Source organism: Thalassophryne amazonica, chromosome 2, assembly GCF_902500255.1.
Source record: "Thalassophryne amazonica chromosome 2, fThaAma1.1, whole genome shotgun sequence".
In the NCBI taxonomy this organism is placed as follows: Eukaryota; Metazoa; Chordata; class Actinopteri; order Batrachoidiformes; family Batrachoididae; genus Thalassophryne; species Thalassophryne amazonica.
Genome location: NC_047104.1, coordinates 140989210 through 141005929, shown reverse-complemented (window position 1 = coordinate 141005929; position 16720 = coordinate 140989210). Strand labels below are relative to the sequence as shown.

The 16720-nt window shown below is 39.2% G+C and overlaps 1 protein-coding gene across 2 annotated transcripts; it reads left to right on the top strand.

Annotated features, from left to right (window-relative positions):
- The first annotated feature begins 2646 nt into the window (after positions 1-2646).
- On the top strand, positions 2647-14845 carry gatm (glycine amidinotransferase (L-arginine:glycine amidinotransferase)). Of its 2 annotated transcripts, XM_034194955.1 has the most exons (10): positions 2647-2854; positions 3816-4034; positions 4139-4334; positions 5827-6017; positions 6243-6380; positions 7655-7819; positions 12365-12428; positions 12516-12632; positions 12724-12879; positions 14469-14845. In XM_034194955.1, exons 1-9 carry the CDS (start codon positions 2786-2788, stop codon positions 12834-12836), a joined length of 1272 nt encoding a protein of 423 aa, XP_034050846.1. In that variant the 5' UTR covers positions 2647-2785; the 3' UTR covers positions 12837-12879; positions 14469-14845. The 2 variants fall into 2 exon arrangements, with proteins under 2 accessions (XP_034050846.1, XP_034050853.1); XM_034194962.1 differs by lacking the exon at positions 14469-14845 and having other exon boundaries at positions 12724-13187.
- The last annotated feature ends 1875 nt before the right edge of the window (positions 14846-16720 follow it).

The following is a 16720-nucleotide window of genomic DNA, read 5'->3' as shown; positions in this document are numbered from 1 at the left end:
GGCCCTTAATTGGAATTAACCAGAATAATATTTATGTTTAGGGTGTACAATTACTTATGGCCTCAAAAAATGGAGGGAATATGTATACAAATGACCGCAATTGTGGTTCATGTGGTATTTTTATTAAACTTCTTGAATTAAAGGTGAAAGTCAACCCTACAAGAACATCGCAATTGTTATATTTTAACTATACGGTGGTGGTATAGAGAGGCAAAATTACTAAACGTCTGTCACTATCCGTAATATCTCTGGAAAAGAAGGATGGACTTTGGACAGCAGGCAGGGTTAATTTTTTTTAACAGAAGTGAGGTTATATCAGGGGTCAGTGAGGTCTGCGGGTTGTGAAACACTTTGATCAGAGTCCACAGCTTGCATGAAACTCTGTCTGATTACATCAAATCGCTTTTCTCCTTCATTTTGAAGTCCAAACATTGTTTTAAATTCTTGTAACAGTCATTTTGATATGATTTAGGGCCCCTTCACACATAACACGATTGAAGTCGACTAGCGCACGAAAGAGGAATTGCATGCCATTTGTGAAAAATTGGAGCTGCCTCCAACGCCTCGTACACGTGTGTCTACAACTATTCATGCACACCAGCAGTTGAAAGACAGAGCGTGCCCTGTGAGAGCCCATTCAATCCCTTTCATGGCAGCTGTCAGCCAAATTCCAGGTGACACACATGAACATCTAACACTGCTCGCCTGACACTTAGAAAGTGTGTGGCCATCCACGCTGTCAGCATGAAAACAGTCAGCAGTTGATCACTTTCGAGCCGGATGTGAAATTTATCTAAGTGCCCCCACGACTGTTGCGTTGCAAAAAGCAACACACATGTGGTGCATGTGTCTTGCACATGTGTCGTCCCCCTCCAAAACACATGTTGCATATGTGTGTTTCGCCCCCACTCCTCCCTACACATGTGCCGTGTGTGGAGGGGGGCACACTTGCATAAAATGCTTCTATGTATGTACAGACATGTACAGACAGCCAGGTCAGAGTGCACACAGCACGGCAAGCTGCCTCTCAGCTGCTGATCAGAGACTCCAAATGACGGCTCAGGGCAGAGGATGTGTCACAGTACAAACACAGAGACCACAGCCAGGATAGGTATATGAATAAGTACTACACTACATACATACATACACAATTACATAACTAATAACTAAAAAATAATGATCACATAACAGAGACTGACATGTTGTGTGTGCGCTGGACGGACAGGGGGCGTGTCTGCCAACAGCAGCTGGTGTTGATATCTCTGGTTCTGGACATCCTAGCTGGGGCACACGTACTGTGTTTTGAAGGACATGAACTTACAACTGTCCACTGTGACATGCGTGTGTCTGCTTGCTGTCCTCACGTGGACATTGACAGGTTGCGCCACGGACGGTCAGATCATAACACGCAGCGGGCGATCTGAATGTCACATCACTGACGTGAGCACTGTTCTAGATGATGCGGTGTCTGTCCTGCGGCACGTTGTCCACAGGACACTAGTGTCGGGCCGGACACGCGCGCGGGGTCGGCTGAAGACACCGGGATCAGCAGATGTGGACATGATAAGAGCGAACTGCTTCATTCATGTCATTTCATGACTGTACATCTGTGACCATGGGTCACCAACAGAGGAACAAACGGTTCATACTTGTATTGTCCTCTTGATAAGAGGGATTCAATAAAATGTGGTGTTTTTTTATGGTATGTGACTTTTTTTAAATACGTTTATTTCCTTGTTGATTTCAAGCATTTTACGCAGCTTTTATAGGACAGTGACAGCAGCACTGTGGTAAAGTTTCTGGCTGGCAATCAGAGCTTTTGTAAATTGCAGGTTCAAATCCCGTGGGTGGCATGTATTTTTTTTCCACAGCAACTGCGCAATGTGAGTACACATGCTCCAGCTGCTTGCACTGTGTTCCTGCTGCGACGGTTTCGTGCATGCTCGTACACGAAACCCTCGCAGAAGATTGTTCATGCCTGGCCGACCACATGTCCCTCCCGACGTCGGCTCGATGTGTTTGTGGTTCGCTCATACGAGCTGTTTCTCCGTGGTTTGCCCTGATTTGTATTTATTCATACTATGTGAATGGGCCCTCAATAATGATATTTACACATCAACAACAACATTTGCAGAGTAAAATAGAACCTGTCATTCATATATGTGGTCCCATTTCAAGTAATGCTAAATCTACTTTATTACAGTATAACTGAACTGAGTTGATCAAGTTGACTTAACTCGATTTGGAGTAGGATCATACAGTATATGCTAACTGCAGGTTCTATTTTACTCTGCAAAATTTACTGTGAAGGGAAGAGAAAGCAGATATATTTCTTTATTTTGTGTCACAGAGGACATACAGGACAGTCAGACCATTTTTGCAACATTTACTGTTTGATTTTATCATGTGCATAAATTGCAATAACAAACTTAAAATAATTCATTGAGGCTCAGTTTATCATGTGCAGTGATAAAACAAAGTCAGTTTTGCTTCTTATTTGGACATAAATTGGATCATTGTGTTGAAGGTAACCACTAAAATTGAAATGTGATCTGTGGCCTTTTTCAGATGCTCTCCTTGGAAAGTTGATAAGAATGTGCTGGCGCAGGGGATCTTGTTTCAGCTGCTTTCTGCTGTCACGTTGACCCACGACACACTGAGCACCAGTGGTGTGGGAGTGGCGCTCACAGGCCTGTATAAAGCAGGCAGTGGAGCTCAGACGGCATCCCTAGATTGAGAGAAGTGGATTCTACGCCGACATTCACTCAGTGTTATTTTGGACACGATGCTGCGAGTCAGATGTCTGAGAGGAGGCAGCAGAGGGGCCGAGGCTGCCCATCTGATTGGAGCCATGGTTGGTATCTTCTTTCCCAAAAATTTTACAAACATTTAAACTGGGTGGGAGCTACAATTATTAAAAGTACACGTCAATCACAGTGAATAAAAAAAAATAGACTTTGATTAAAGCATTGCTTTCACTGCAGGCTACATCCTAATCAGTTTCTGACATAATTTTATCTGCAATGATCATAAAAATGTAGTTTTACAACGTCAGAATGCAGAATCTTCCTGCCGACCTGCTGAGTTAAATGGAGCAGAGATGCAGCTTCGGTTTGTTTCTAACTTCTTGAAAGAACACATTTGACCCCTGAGTGACAGTAAACAGCTGTATGGAGAAGATGCGCTCCCACTGACCCTGGATCAGCTCCAGGGACCACAGTCAAGCTTATCCTGCAGATTACACTTCCTGCTGTACTTTGGCACCAAACCAGGTTACAGTTAACTGCAGATATTCTCCAGGGATTTGGAACTGTTTTACTCTGTCAAATATTCCTCATCCATTGTGTCCTCTCAGACCCATGAAATTAAATGTGGATATTCAAATATTCTCTGTATTAGTCGCAATCAAGTTCAATTAATTCTGTATGAAAATGATTAATGCTATTTATAGATCCAAACTATTAGTTCAGTATTTGAAAAACTGAAAAATAATAAAATTTCTGCAACTGTTTTTTTTTTTGTTTGTTTGTTTGTTTTGTTTGTTTTTTAAATCAGCAAATTGTTAATGCCATGCAGACAAAGAAGGTAAGAGGCGTCTTTATCGTCACTGTACATAGAGTGGCAGTGCATCATTTCAGACCATATAACACTTTGATGGAACAGAAGAATTGGAAAAGTGGTAAACTATCTAATTAATCTACTAATTACCAGTTACAAATAAATCTCAATTTTATTTATTTTTTTGATTCATGTTGTTTGTTTCTTGGCACAGCAGAATGTCAAAAAGTTGTGACTGGTTGGTTGCTTCCCCTCAGCTTGGCCGAGCTGCGACTGGTTGGGTACAAAGGGCCTTCCAGAGCACTTCGAGTGCAGCGGCTGCACAGTCCCAGCTTGCAGCTGAACATGAACACATTACTGAGCCTCTGCAGCAGGAATGTCCTGTCTGTAGCTACAATGAATGGGACCCGTTAGAGGAGGTGATCGTGGGCCGCACAGAAAACGCCCATGTGCCTCCATTCACTGTGGAAGTGAAAGTATGTGTAAAATTACTATTTTATTTTCGTTCTATATGCATACATCCTCTGACAACATCAAACCTGTAAAGAAAACTGGAGTTGTTTGTCATATTTCATAACAGGCTAACACATATGAGAAGTATTGGACCTTCTACCAGAAATACGGGGGCCAATCTTTTCCTGCGGACCACTTGAAGAAAGCCGCTGCTGAGATTGAAGAAATGTGCAATATTCTGCGTCTTGAAGGCGTCACTGTCGTAAGGCCTGAACCCATTGACTGGTCCTTTGAATACAAAACTCCAGACTTTGTGTCATCAGGTAACAAGAAAATATTTGCCAAGCACAAGTTCAGAATAAGAGGCAAAAAAAAAAGGTTTTAGGCCGTGAAAACTCTCAGCTTCCCGGAGAATGTCCTCCTATAACAGACAGACGTGACTGAACTGTTTAAAAGTATTTGGGCAGTGCTGTAATTGTTGTAATTTTGCCCGTGCACCCACACAATAGAGTTGAAATGAAACAATCAAGATGCCCTGGTAATGTGGACATTTAGCTTTAATTTGAGGGGTTTAACAAAATATGTCATTAGATTAGATCGAACTTTATTAATCCCTTGGGAAGACTCCCTCAGGGAAATTGAGGGTCCAGTGGCATTGTATATCAGCACACAGAGTAAGAAGCACACAGAATATCAAATGTGAAAATAAAAATCAATTTGCAAATATAAATATGCTAATATAAATACCAGAAATACTGCTCGCTCCTGGTTTACTGGCAGTCTGTGGCTGAAGAGGATGGTCTGGTTGCTGATGATAGTGTGCAGACGGTGAATGGCATCGTCCATAATGTCCAGCAGTCTGTCCAGGTTCTCTTTGCACTGGCATTAACCATTTTTTTATATTTTAAAATCACTGAATATGTCTTGGACTTCATTGACAGCCGTCATTAAGAAGTACAAACAGTGTGGTACTTTACAGTAAATTTGTCTGCAGTAAGCAGTTCTCAAAAACTAATTGACTGTGCAAAAAGGAGGCTGGTGAGGTAAGCCAACAAGACAACTATGACAACTCTGTAGCAGTTATAGTCATCACCAGCAACAGCTTCACGATAACAGAGAAAGAGCATTCTTACAAGAAAACATAAACTCTAAGCTTAAGGGTTCACTGGCAGACTGCAGCTAAAATTTCATGTTCTTTTTGCAAAAAAAAAAAAAACCTCTGTTCCACTCCATGTATAACTGTATAACTCCTGTATAACTGATGATGCAACAGACAAAACCTGCACCATGCAGAATGTCCCCAATCACAGAAGTGTATAACTCCTGCAGGGTTGCCATCGGTGGCTTGGTGGCTTCCCTCACTAGTCTCTTGTTTTTGAGAACTGCCTACTCCAGATATGACACAAAAAACACTTAATTTGACTAACAGACATCGTTGTCTGGATTTCACCTCTGAATACTGAGTTCATCCAATTATCAGCAGAAATTACTTGTAGTAACCCTGCCAACAGACAGACAACTCAACACATAAATGATTCTTAAAATATTTGTTTAAAAAAACAAAAAAACAACTAAAGTCCGCATTCAGATCCCAGTTGACGCTCTAAATGAAAGGGTTCTTCTTATTCAGCACTTCACAATGTTTTTTGGAGATGATCTGAAAACATTTGTAATTAAAATGCACCCATTTTACTAACAGACAAACACGCGCAGGTAACGGCCACATAATGACAGTGCTCATACATGACATTTGTATGTTTTCACTTGAATATATAGTACGTGCAGGAGGCTGAATGTGGATTGTAACTTTTGCAGGTATGTATGCTGCCATGCCCCGAGACATCCTGCTCGTTGTGGGAAACGAGATTATTGAGGCTCCGATGGCCTGGAGATCTCGATTCTTTGAGTACCGAGCCTACAGACCTCTGATCAAAGAGTACTTCAGAAAAGGTGCTAAATGGACCACTGCTCCCAAACCCACCATGGCTGATGAACTGTATGATCAGGTGAGAGATCTTGTCCTCTTAGATGGATGATTTCTTAACAATACAATGTATACACATGATGAGATGCGTGTGGAGTGGTTTTGACTAATGTTTAATAAAGTGTTGACGGTTCGTGTTCAATTTCATTTGGATTTTCAAAGTGAATTCAGATTGAGTTTGTGTATAACCTGTGAGCGCAGACCTGTATGAGTTCAGCATCTTAAATCATTTTTATGTGTTTATTAGGACTACCCCATCCGCACTGTGGAGGACAGGCACAAGCTGGCCGCACAGGGGAAGTTTGTGACCACGGAGCATGAGCCCTGCTTCGATGCTGCTGATTTCATGCGAGCTGGGAGGGACCTTTTTGTCCAGAGGAGTCAGGTCTGCTATCTGCTAAAGCAGCTACCAAGAATGTCCACAAGAAGCCCCTAAATTTGCTTCTCACGCAAGTCTATTTGCTATAGTTTTCACAGCAGATCTGGCATGAGTTTGTATGTAGATTTGGCACAAGATTTACACCGGATGGGCTTCGTGAGACAAATCCAGGGTCTGCATTTATCAGTGATTTATACACACAAAAACCATGTGTAGACCCTTTTCCATGGATGAATCTATATATGAAAAGGCCTCTGTGTACGTGTATATGGGCTTAGATCAGGGACACACTGGGGAGAACTGACATTTGCAGTTTGGCACGCTTATGTATTTTGGGTCAAGGATGTATCCCGTCAAAACAAAACATTGATAGGACTAATATTTTTGGAGAAACTACAGATATTAGCTAACAACAGTGAACAATGGATGTTGATAATTACATTCTGGACTCACATGCCATTCCAGCAAGGGGCGGTAAATCCTTGATATATTAAAAGTGAAGTGGCCTCTGTGTCCGTGTATGCACCTTCAATCACAGACAAACTGGGGAGAGTTGGTATTTGATGTTTGGTATGCTTGTGTATTTTGGGTTAAGGATGAATGCTGCTAAAACGGAACGCTGAAAGGAATAATATTTTTGCACAAATTACAAATATTAGCTCACAGTGAACAAAATGTTGCAGTCAACTAAATGGGGGAAAAATAATAATAAATACAATTATTCACAAAGCTCTCATTTTAATTTCCTGAACTTTCAATTAAAATCATTATTAAAATAAACTTTGCATAATTTATTACCACATTTGAAAAATATCACCTACCTATTTTATAAACAACGCAAACTAGAACCTATGGATCCCCAAGGGCAACATGCTAGTTGCAATTTATAAAAGAAGATTGTGCAGTTGGAATGTGTGCAGTCATCAGATCATGTGTACACTCATTTGTCAGAGCAAGTCATGAAGAGGAAAGGAAAAAACAAGGGGCAATGTACTTTAACATAAAATAAAAGAGCCATTGTCAAGGACGTATATTTCTGAACATTAAAATGTTTTTTTTGTGTGTATATATATATATATATATATATATATATATATATATATATATATGGGTGGGTGCCTACATACACACCCACACACACCATTTGTCATCCAACACAAAAATTAGAAAAATTGAATGAAAGGCAGGTTTGTTTCACTGCTTTTTTTTAAAACTTCATTATGATCCATGAGAACAGCTATACTGCTTTTCTTTTAATTTCATTTTATTATTTTTTGCAGGTTACAAATTATATGGGAATTGAGTGGATGCGCCGTCATCTGGCACCAGACTACAAAATCCACATCATATCATTCAAGGATCCTAATCCCATGCACATCGATGCCACTTTTAACATCATTGGCCCAGGTCTTGTCCTGTCAAACCCTGACCGTCCGTGCAAACAGGTAAGAACGAAGAAGGTACACAACATATTTGTCACTATGAGTTTCCACCCAATTCTCTTATCATTTTCACATCCGGTGTCTGTGTAGACCATGATATCAGTTACATTCATCTGAGCGATTATGGGCATGTTCATCAAAAAATGAGGTGTGGTCAGTCACAAACCTAGTGCTTCCTGTCGTTCATCTGAAGTGTTTGCACTTCGTGCCACAACAAACCAAGTCTGAATGGGTTCATGATGTGCAAAATAAGAACATCATACTGAATTGTACACAAAAAAGTAACAGACTATTGCAAGGTACATACATAAGTGTTATATTTTAACTAAGGAAGGTTTGAACCCACAATGCAGGCAGTGATGAGGCATCAAGCGGTAGGTGCAAAGACACAAGTGATTTATTGTCCAAATTGTGACTGAAGTTCCCAACAAGAGTAAAAACCAGATGTGGCAAAGGGGTTAAAAATAAACACACAAGCAATGTTCAAACAGAGTCATTGGAAAATTTGGAATACTCACACTCCAAGGAGCAATGTGAAACATCTGGAAAACTATCAGGAACAGAAGTGTGGCTTAAATGCAAAATAAACTGATGAGTGAATGGAAGACAGGTGTGTGCAGAGGTCAAAGGCCAACAGACTACAGAAAGGTGGCAAAAATAAACAGCATAAGAAGGTGAGAAAAGGATCAAACATAAAGGCAGGCAAGTGAACAAGTCAAAGGTAAGTGACCACAACAAAGGTGGCAAAAACTATCAGCATTAGAAGGTGAGTAAAAAAAAAAATACAATAAGTAACCTTATGAAAGAAGTCAAAACCACAGAACTGAATCATAAATATAACACAAGAGAACTGAACCAGATGAATAATACCAGATGAACTAGAGAGAGCTGCATGGGAGACCAGAAGACAGACGCAAGAGAAAGACCAGGAACAAAGACAAAGGATGACCCCTAACAGGACACACACACAACAAAATGTAATGGAGTCTTCCATGGTCTAATACGTATGTATCTGTGGTGAAAATTTGGTCAAAATCCGTGCAGTAGTTCTGACGTAATCCTGCTAACAGCAATCCTTCAAAGCCTATGTAAAGTGAAACTTGATCCAGAATCCAGATCAGGATTACCTCCAAAATTTACTGCAATCTTCAGTGGCCTAATATGCACATGTGAACATTTCGTTAAAATCCATGTGGTATTTTTGACATAATCCTGCTAAAAGACAGACAGACAAATAAATAAATAAATGCAGATGATTTTATTCCGTCCTTGCTGGATGTAATAATGATTAGAGTTGGCAAATTACAGTACCATCTGAAGCTATAATGTCAAAAATCTCATAGATCTTCCCAGAGTCATAAGTGATCGCGCACAAATTTGGATTATACTTGCCATACAGATCGGTTGATCTTTGCAAAATTCTGTGAACGAATGCAGGACGAACAGATTGACAAATTCATGGTAGGAAACTTTTTTAGATTAAAATTAGAGATATGGTACACAAAAATATATGCCCGGGGTCATACTTTGAGGGTTAATACCACAGCACTGTGTGCCATACAGTGGGGTTTGATAGTTGATCCTGTGACTGGCTGATTTCATGATATGCTGGCAAAATGCCCATGAAAAATTAACCAGATAAACCTAACCCCTTTTTGTACAATGCCCACCATTGTGTTCACTTTACATGACCACAAGATAACAACAGAGACTGGGACACACCCCAAATGAATTTGTGTTATGCATTTTAGAACATGCAGTACAGATCTGGCATGAACGTGAGCACAAAATGGCAGGACACAAATGCAGGACTCATTCAGAAGCGTGGTATGAGAAGAAGGGTTTAATTCAAAAACAGGTGGAGGTCGGTACACAGAAAGGCAGGCAAAAATCAGCAGCAGTATCCAAATCATGAGAGTGACTCAAGGTAAAAAAACAGGCAAATGGTTCAATAAACACAGCATGTCAAGACAATGAACAAGGAATGTGAGAAGCTGGCAGTGGTGTCAAAAGTACACACATTTGTTACTTAAGTAGAAGTATAGATACTGCAGTTTAAAAACACTCTGGTAAAAGTTGAAGTATCAACTTGACCTCTTTACTCAAGTAAAAGTGAAAAAGTATGTGCTCCAAAACCTACTTAAAGTATAAAAGTATAAAGTAACCTTTAAAAAAAAAAAAGGTAGATGCCACTATATGAATTGAAAGCTTAATTTAAAAACTGATTCCTTCTACATGTGGCCCAAGACCCAAAATTACCCCCCAACACCACCTGCACGAAAATGTTTCAATTCTAGAAGCTCTGAAATGCAATCTGGGACTATTCCAGACAATAAACTGGAGTGAGTGCTAAATCCATTTAGTGAAGAAAAAAACCCCCAACTTTCCTTATTCAAATTCATTCCAGTAGTATTCTGCTCTTACAAGGATGCAGCAGTTTTCTAGTTTGGCAGATAGTTCCGGAGGAAATCACTGAAGAAATTAACACATTGAAAATATGGTTTGACTGAAACAAATTGTCATTAAATAAGACAGGGATGAAGTGGAGGTGTAATAGTCACTAGGTGTTCACAGGAAACACTTATTTATGTATGCTACCATTTTGTATGAGATGAACTCAAAGATCTAAAACTTTTTCCACATACACAATATCACCATTTCCCTCAAATATTGTTCACAAACCAGTCTAAATCTGTGATAGTGAGCACTTCTCCTTTGCTGAGATAATCCATCCCACCTCACAGGTGTGCCATACCAAGATGCTGATTAGACACCATGATTAGTGCACAGGTGTGCCATAGACTGCCCACAATAAAAGGCCACTCTGAAAGGTGCAGTTTTATCACACAGCACAATGACACAGATGTCGCAAGATTTGAGGGAGCGTGCAATTGGCATGCTGACAGCAGGAATGTCAACCAGAGCTGTTGCTCGTGTATTGAATGTTCATTTCTCTACCATAAGCCATCTCCAAAGGCGTTTCAGAGAATTTGGCAGTACATCCAACCAGCCTCACAACCGCAGACCACGTGTAACCACACCAGCCCAGGACCTCCACATCCAGCATGTTCACCTCCAAGATCGTCTGAGACCAGCCACTCGGACAGCTGCTGAAACAATCGGTTTGCATAACCAAAGAATTTCTGCACAAATTGTCAGAAACCGTCTCAGGGAAGCTCATCTGCATGCTCGTCGTCCTCATCGGGGTCTCGACCTGACTCCAGTTCGTCGTCATAACCAACTTGAGTGGGCAAATGCTCACATTCGCTGCTGTTTGGCACGTTGGAGAGGTGTTCTCTTCATGGATGGTGCGAAGGAGATGTGTTGGACTGCATGAGGCAAATGGTGGTTACACCAGATACTGACTGGTATCCCCCCCAATAAACCAAAACTGCACCTTTCAGAGTGGCCTTTTATTGTGGGCAGTCTAAGGCACACCTGTGCACTAATCATGGTGTCTAATCAGCATCTTGATATGGCACACCTGTGAGGTGGGATGGATTATCTCAGCAAAGGAGAAGTGCTCACTATCACAGATTTAGACTGGTTTGTGAACAATATTTGAGGGAAATGGTGATATTGTGTATGTGGAAAAAGTTTTAGATCTTTGAGTTCATCACATACAAAATGGGAGCAAAACCAAAAGTGTTGCGTTTATATTTTTGTTGAGTATATATGTATGTTCATTGTTAGTTGCGTTTATATTTTGTTGTGTTTCTATTCAGGTTCTTTTTGCCTCTTTCACTAAAATTGTATATAATAATCATTAGATTATTAATATATAACCAAAAATACATTTAAGAAATATTACAATTTGAAAACAAATGCACCCGAACGTGATGAGAGCTGCTTAATGCTAACTTTTAACATTGAAAATGCCATAGACATGCTAACGGGTTAGCGTCGCTCCCGTTTTTAAGTTATAAAATACATCTATCAACTGTTTCAGAAGACCATAACAGGTCGGTTTAACATAGAAAAGATAAATAATACTCACAGAAGTATGCTCTTTAGGGTTTTAGTGGGGGAAAATTAAGCAAAAGAAAGAATAAACGAAGCAATAGGTCGAAGCATTGCTTCAATCGCGAACCACTGCCTGGATTGGTTCACGGTTCAAAGCAAAGCCGTGCTGCAGAAAAGTTGATTACAGGCGCACATGACGTGAAATATATAACATTAAACTGAAGGCAAGAGTAACAAGGCTGTTTGTTTTAAAAATGTAAGGAATTAGAAAGTACAGATACTTGTGTGAAAATGTAATGAGTAGAAGTTTGAAGTAGGCAGAAAAATAAGTAAAGGAGTAAAGTATAGATACCTAAAAAGTGTACTTAAGTACAGTAACAAAGTATTTGTACTTCGTTACTTGACACCTCTGGAAGCTGGTAGTGATGACACTAAGGTACAAGGAACCAAACATGAACACATAGCAAAACAAACCCCGAACATGAACATAGCCCCACATGACAGAGATCCTCAAGACAGGACTCTACATGTTTCTTGCAACTTTGCTGAAGAAAACTCTAAAATACTGCTGTCCTGGTGCCTCAGATTGAGATGTTTAAGAAGGCTGGCTGGACTATTGTGAAACCCCCGACGCCTCTGATTCCTAATGGTACGTAAACGAAAACCTTCCATGATTTGAAGTTTTTCTATATTTTTTAATGGGTGTAAAAAAGCCTGTTTCTGTCTTTCCGTGAAGACCACCCACTGTGGATGTCATCCAAATGGCTGTCAATGAACGTTTTGATGTTAGATGAGAAACGTGTGATGGTTGACGCCAATGAAGCCACTATCCAGAAAATGTTTGAGAATCTTGGTGAGTTCATACATTTAAGAAAACACAGTAAATAAAGGACAACTGAAGAGCATAAGTGATATTTAATAATATGAATGTATTTTTGATGCAGGTATCAAGACCATAAAGGTGAACATTCGCCATGCCAACTCCTTGGGTGGTGGTTTCCACTGCTGGACAACCGATGTCCGCCGCCGTGGTACCCTGCAGTCCTACTTTCACTAGCCTTGCCAGAAACAGGCAGTTTTTATTGAGCTTTAAAACTTCAAGGTTCAGTCCAGATTTATTATAAATATTACATTCTGGTTAATCATTAATCTAACTCTCTGCAAGTAGATTCACAAAGTCTACACAGCAAATTCATTCCCTCCATCCCTGGCTGACAGTCCAGTGGTAGTGTCACACCCTAATCACAAGATTGTACGTTTAAACCCCACCTAGCACCTTTTACTATGGGAGCAGACATTTTCTACATTGGGTTTCCTCTCATGGACACATCTTATGAACGGTCTTAATAGTTTACACTAAAAATTAGGCAGAAGAGCCTTAAAAATTCCACACTTCCACAAAGGATGATAAAACAAACCACTGCCAAGGGTGGAGACAAAACTATCAGTGTTAAAATTAATACTATTCCAAACTTGTGATTTTGCATTGTAGAGCTTTGTGATCGTAAAATCGACTACATCTACTGCTTATAAATTTCACATTTGATGACAAAAGTACATACATGCGTGGGTGTCACCTGTGGTAACTCATTGTTTCAAAGAAGTCATATTTTTTATTTATTCAGTGAGCCAGTAAAGGTCAATAAGCGTTTTAAAAACGTGAAAGTCCATCGTCAACATACAACATCAGCGCATAAACAATCCTATTCTTACAATTCTAAGAATCTCCCTGTTTCTGCAACCATTGTGTTAATTGGAGAAGAGCTGCTGCCCAAATGAGCTATTTTTGAGCTAAGGTTCTACGTACACTGTGGAACTTTGTTTTTAAATGTGACCAACCATTTCCAGCCCGACAGCTATATTTACGCCAACAAATATTACAACCCTTCAACTTGCAAAGAAACGGTAATGCAACATTTAGAATATAAGATCTGTCTCCTGACCTATCAGTGTGTCTATGGCAGTGCTCCGGTGTACCTTAAAGATCTGATCAGTCCTTACAATCCATCACATCACCTTCGCTCTTCTGACAGTCACCAACTCCAGTTTTCAAAGGCCAAACTCCGCACTACGGGAGATAGGGCCTTCCAGACGGCTGCACCCTGACTGTGGAATGCTCTTCCCTGCCATCTAAGACTGCCACAGTCAGCTGAAACTTTTAAAAAACACTTAAAGACATACTTGTTCTTAAAATCTTTTTCTTAATTGTTTTTTTTTCCCATTCTACTGTGTTTTATTGTATTTTTATGGTAGCGCCTTGAGATTTGCTTGTCAAATGTAAGGCGCTTTATAAATAAAATTTATTATTATCATTATTATTAACATTTCTTCTGTTTTGCTTTCATTGGCATTTTGGACTTTTTAATAACATACATACCAAAAATTTTTTTACAGGGGATTCCTGTAAATTCCAGCATGAATTTTATTAGCAACAGCTTCCTCTCCATTGTTAACACAGCCGCCGTACATTCTTTATTTGCATGTGCAAAGGTTAATGCAGTGTACAAAGCTCGCCAAATTTGAACTTTTACCGTGGAGCACCCCCACAGTACACACTGTAGTCCTCCATGCTAAAATGCCACAATGCTATGCATACACAGTCATGGAATAATGTTGCCACAGGTGGCACCAGAGGTACATGCTGGACTGGGTCTTTAAGTCTTAATTGAACTTGTGTGAATTGTGTTGATTTAACTTTACAGTGCATTACAGTGAGTTTGCAAACAGCTTTGTTCAGACATACTATATGCTCATTAGTAACAAAAGAACATGATTTATCCTTAATTCAGTATAGTTCTCAATAATTACTGCATTTCTGGCCTGGCTGTTGTGAAACTAAATTAGTAATGGCATATGTACATCTGAAAGCCAAAACTATGAGGACAAGGTACAATTTGGTATGTGAATGTCATCAAACTCTAGGGCACAGTAGGGGAGACGCTACCTCTTCATAAAAACTTATAAACCATTATTCTGTATGTTCCAAGTTTTTTATACTGGGGAAAAAAGACTGTTAAGTAGGCAATTAAATTTTATTTGTTAGCACTAGTGTATTATTTTGTAAAATTTTAAATTGAAGAAACAAAGTTCTATTTGTTTGTTTTTTTTCATACATTTCACTGCATTTCCCTGCGATTAGTAATTAGTGAGTGTATGTGTGTGTGTATATATATATATATATATATTTATGCTAGAGGTGAACCATGTCAATTTCTATAAGCATCACACACACATATACAGGCACACATAGTCATCTTTATGTGCTCTTTATTCTAATCAATAATGCTGACCATGTGTGTGTGTGTGCGTGTGTTCGCTACGCACAGCCACAGTAATTAAGCAATCGACACCAAACTTGCTATGGTGACTGGGGGCACCAAGGGGAAAGTTACTGATGCCCTTAGGTTGAAAGCGTACGTGTGCAAACACACACACACACAGTCAGCCTTATATATTAAATCTCATCCTGCTCACTGGAACCCCTATTTTTGCAGTTCATGTGGTACTCAGGTCAGGTAGCAACACACTTTACATACTATGTAGTAGCGTCTGGCCAGGATGCACTTTAATTACAATCCGAACGGACCAGTGCACACTGCGTGCAAGTTAAAGTGCTCATTTTTTCAATTAAAATGTACCTGCTGTGTACGTACGGCGTGCCAGAGTATTGCAGTGATATGACATGCTCTCACCTTTTATCATCATTCACTTGAGTCTCATGAATGTCACAAATGGCTCTCTGAAAATGAATGATGCCAACATACACACAATGCAATGCAACTTACTACACCTTAACTAAAGTGATATGAAATATACAATAACATGGGTAAAATTCTTCTTCTCCATTACCCGTGCATAGAACAGGTAACTCAGCTAGTTAACTATATATAGCTATATATATACATACATACACTTAGAAATATATATTATAAAATTTATTTAAAAACTTACATAAAATGTATGAGGTCCATATCAAATTTTGTATACCTTTTACCTCTGTTGCAAATCTAGGCCAGTTATATGCTTGTAGTCATTCTTGCCAAAGTGTCTGGCTGTTTTTTGTTCAAAAAGTAAAAATACCCACAGATAAAAAGATGTTTGATTTTGTGATTCCTTTGCTGTGCATAAAGTTGGATATAAGAATCTAGATGTTTACAGCTTAAGGTCTGCCTTGATATTTAGTTTGGAATGTTGAGTTTAAGGCCACTATGGAATATAGAAATATGTGAATTGTTTTATTGTGTGAAACATTGACAAATATATTAAAAGAAATGCATGATGCACTACTTGTTTCTCATTACTTAACATATCTGGATTTTTTTACAGCACTTGGAACCCAGTATACATGATGAAATTTTGTACATAAATGCAACACAGTCATGTGAAACGATATATACAGTAAATATATGTATAAATTCAGTTACAGTAAGCAGCTGATGAATGGTATTGCAGTTTGTACAGACACATCAGTAACCAACCAAACTGATGGATGGATGGATGGATAGATAGATAGATAGATAGATAGATAGATAGATAGATAGATAGATAGATAGATAGATAGATAGATAGATAGATAGATAGATAGATAGATAGATAGATAGATAGATAGATAGATAGATAGATAGATAGATAGATAGATAGATAGATAGATAGATAGATAGATAGATAGATAGATAGATAGATAGATAGATAGATAGATAGATAGATAGATAGATACTTTATTAATTTGCTAGGATTGAACATTGAGTCATTTATTATTATTTATTATTATTATACTGTATAAACTGTCCTACTGGGAATAAAATCAGTGAGAGTAACTGCATTGTGAAGATAATAATAACAACAACACCCGCTTTGTTTACTTATTGCTTTTGTTTAAGATGAAGGCTATATGTCACTGTGTCTCTGTGGCACCTCCTTGTGGCAGAGTGCAGAAAAGGG

What these genes read in the sequence shown, in the direction of transcription:
- gatm (XM_034194955.1), top strand. Translation starts at nt 2,786, where the DNA reads ATGCTGCGAGTCAGATGTCTGAGAGGAGGCAGCAGAGGGGCCGAGGCT. An exon ending in CCCATCTGATTGGAGCCATG is followed by an intron (nt 2,855 to 3,815) that starts GTTGGTATCTTC and finishes GCTTCCCCTCAG; the next exon opens with CTTGGCCGAGCTGCGACTGG. An exon ending in CTGACCGTCCGTGCAAACAG is followed by an intron (nt 7,820 to 12,364) that starts GTAAGAACGAAG and finishes CTGGTGCCTCAG; the next exon opens with ATTGAGATGTTTAAGAAGGC.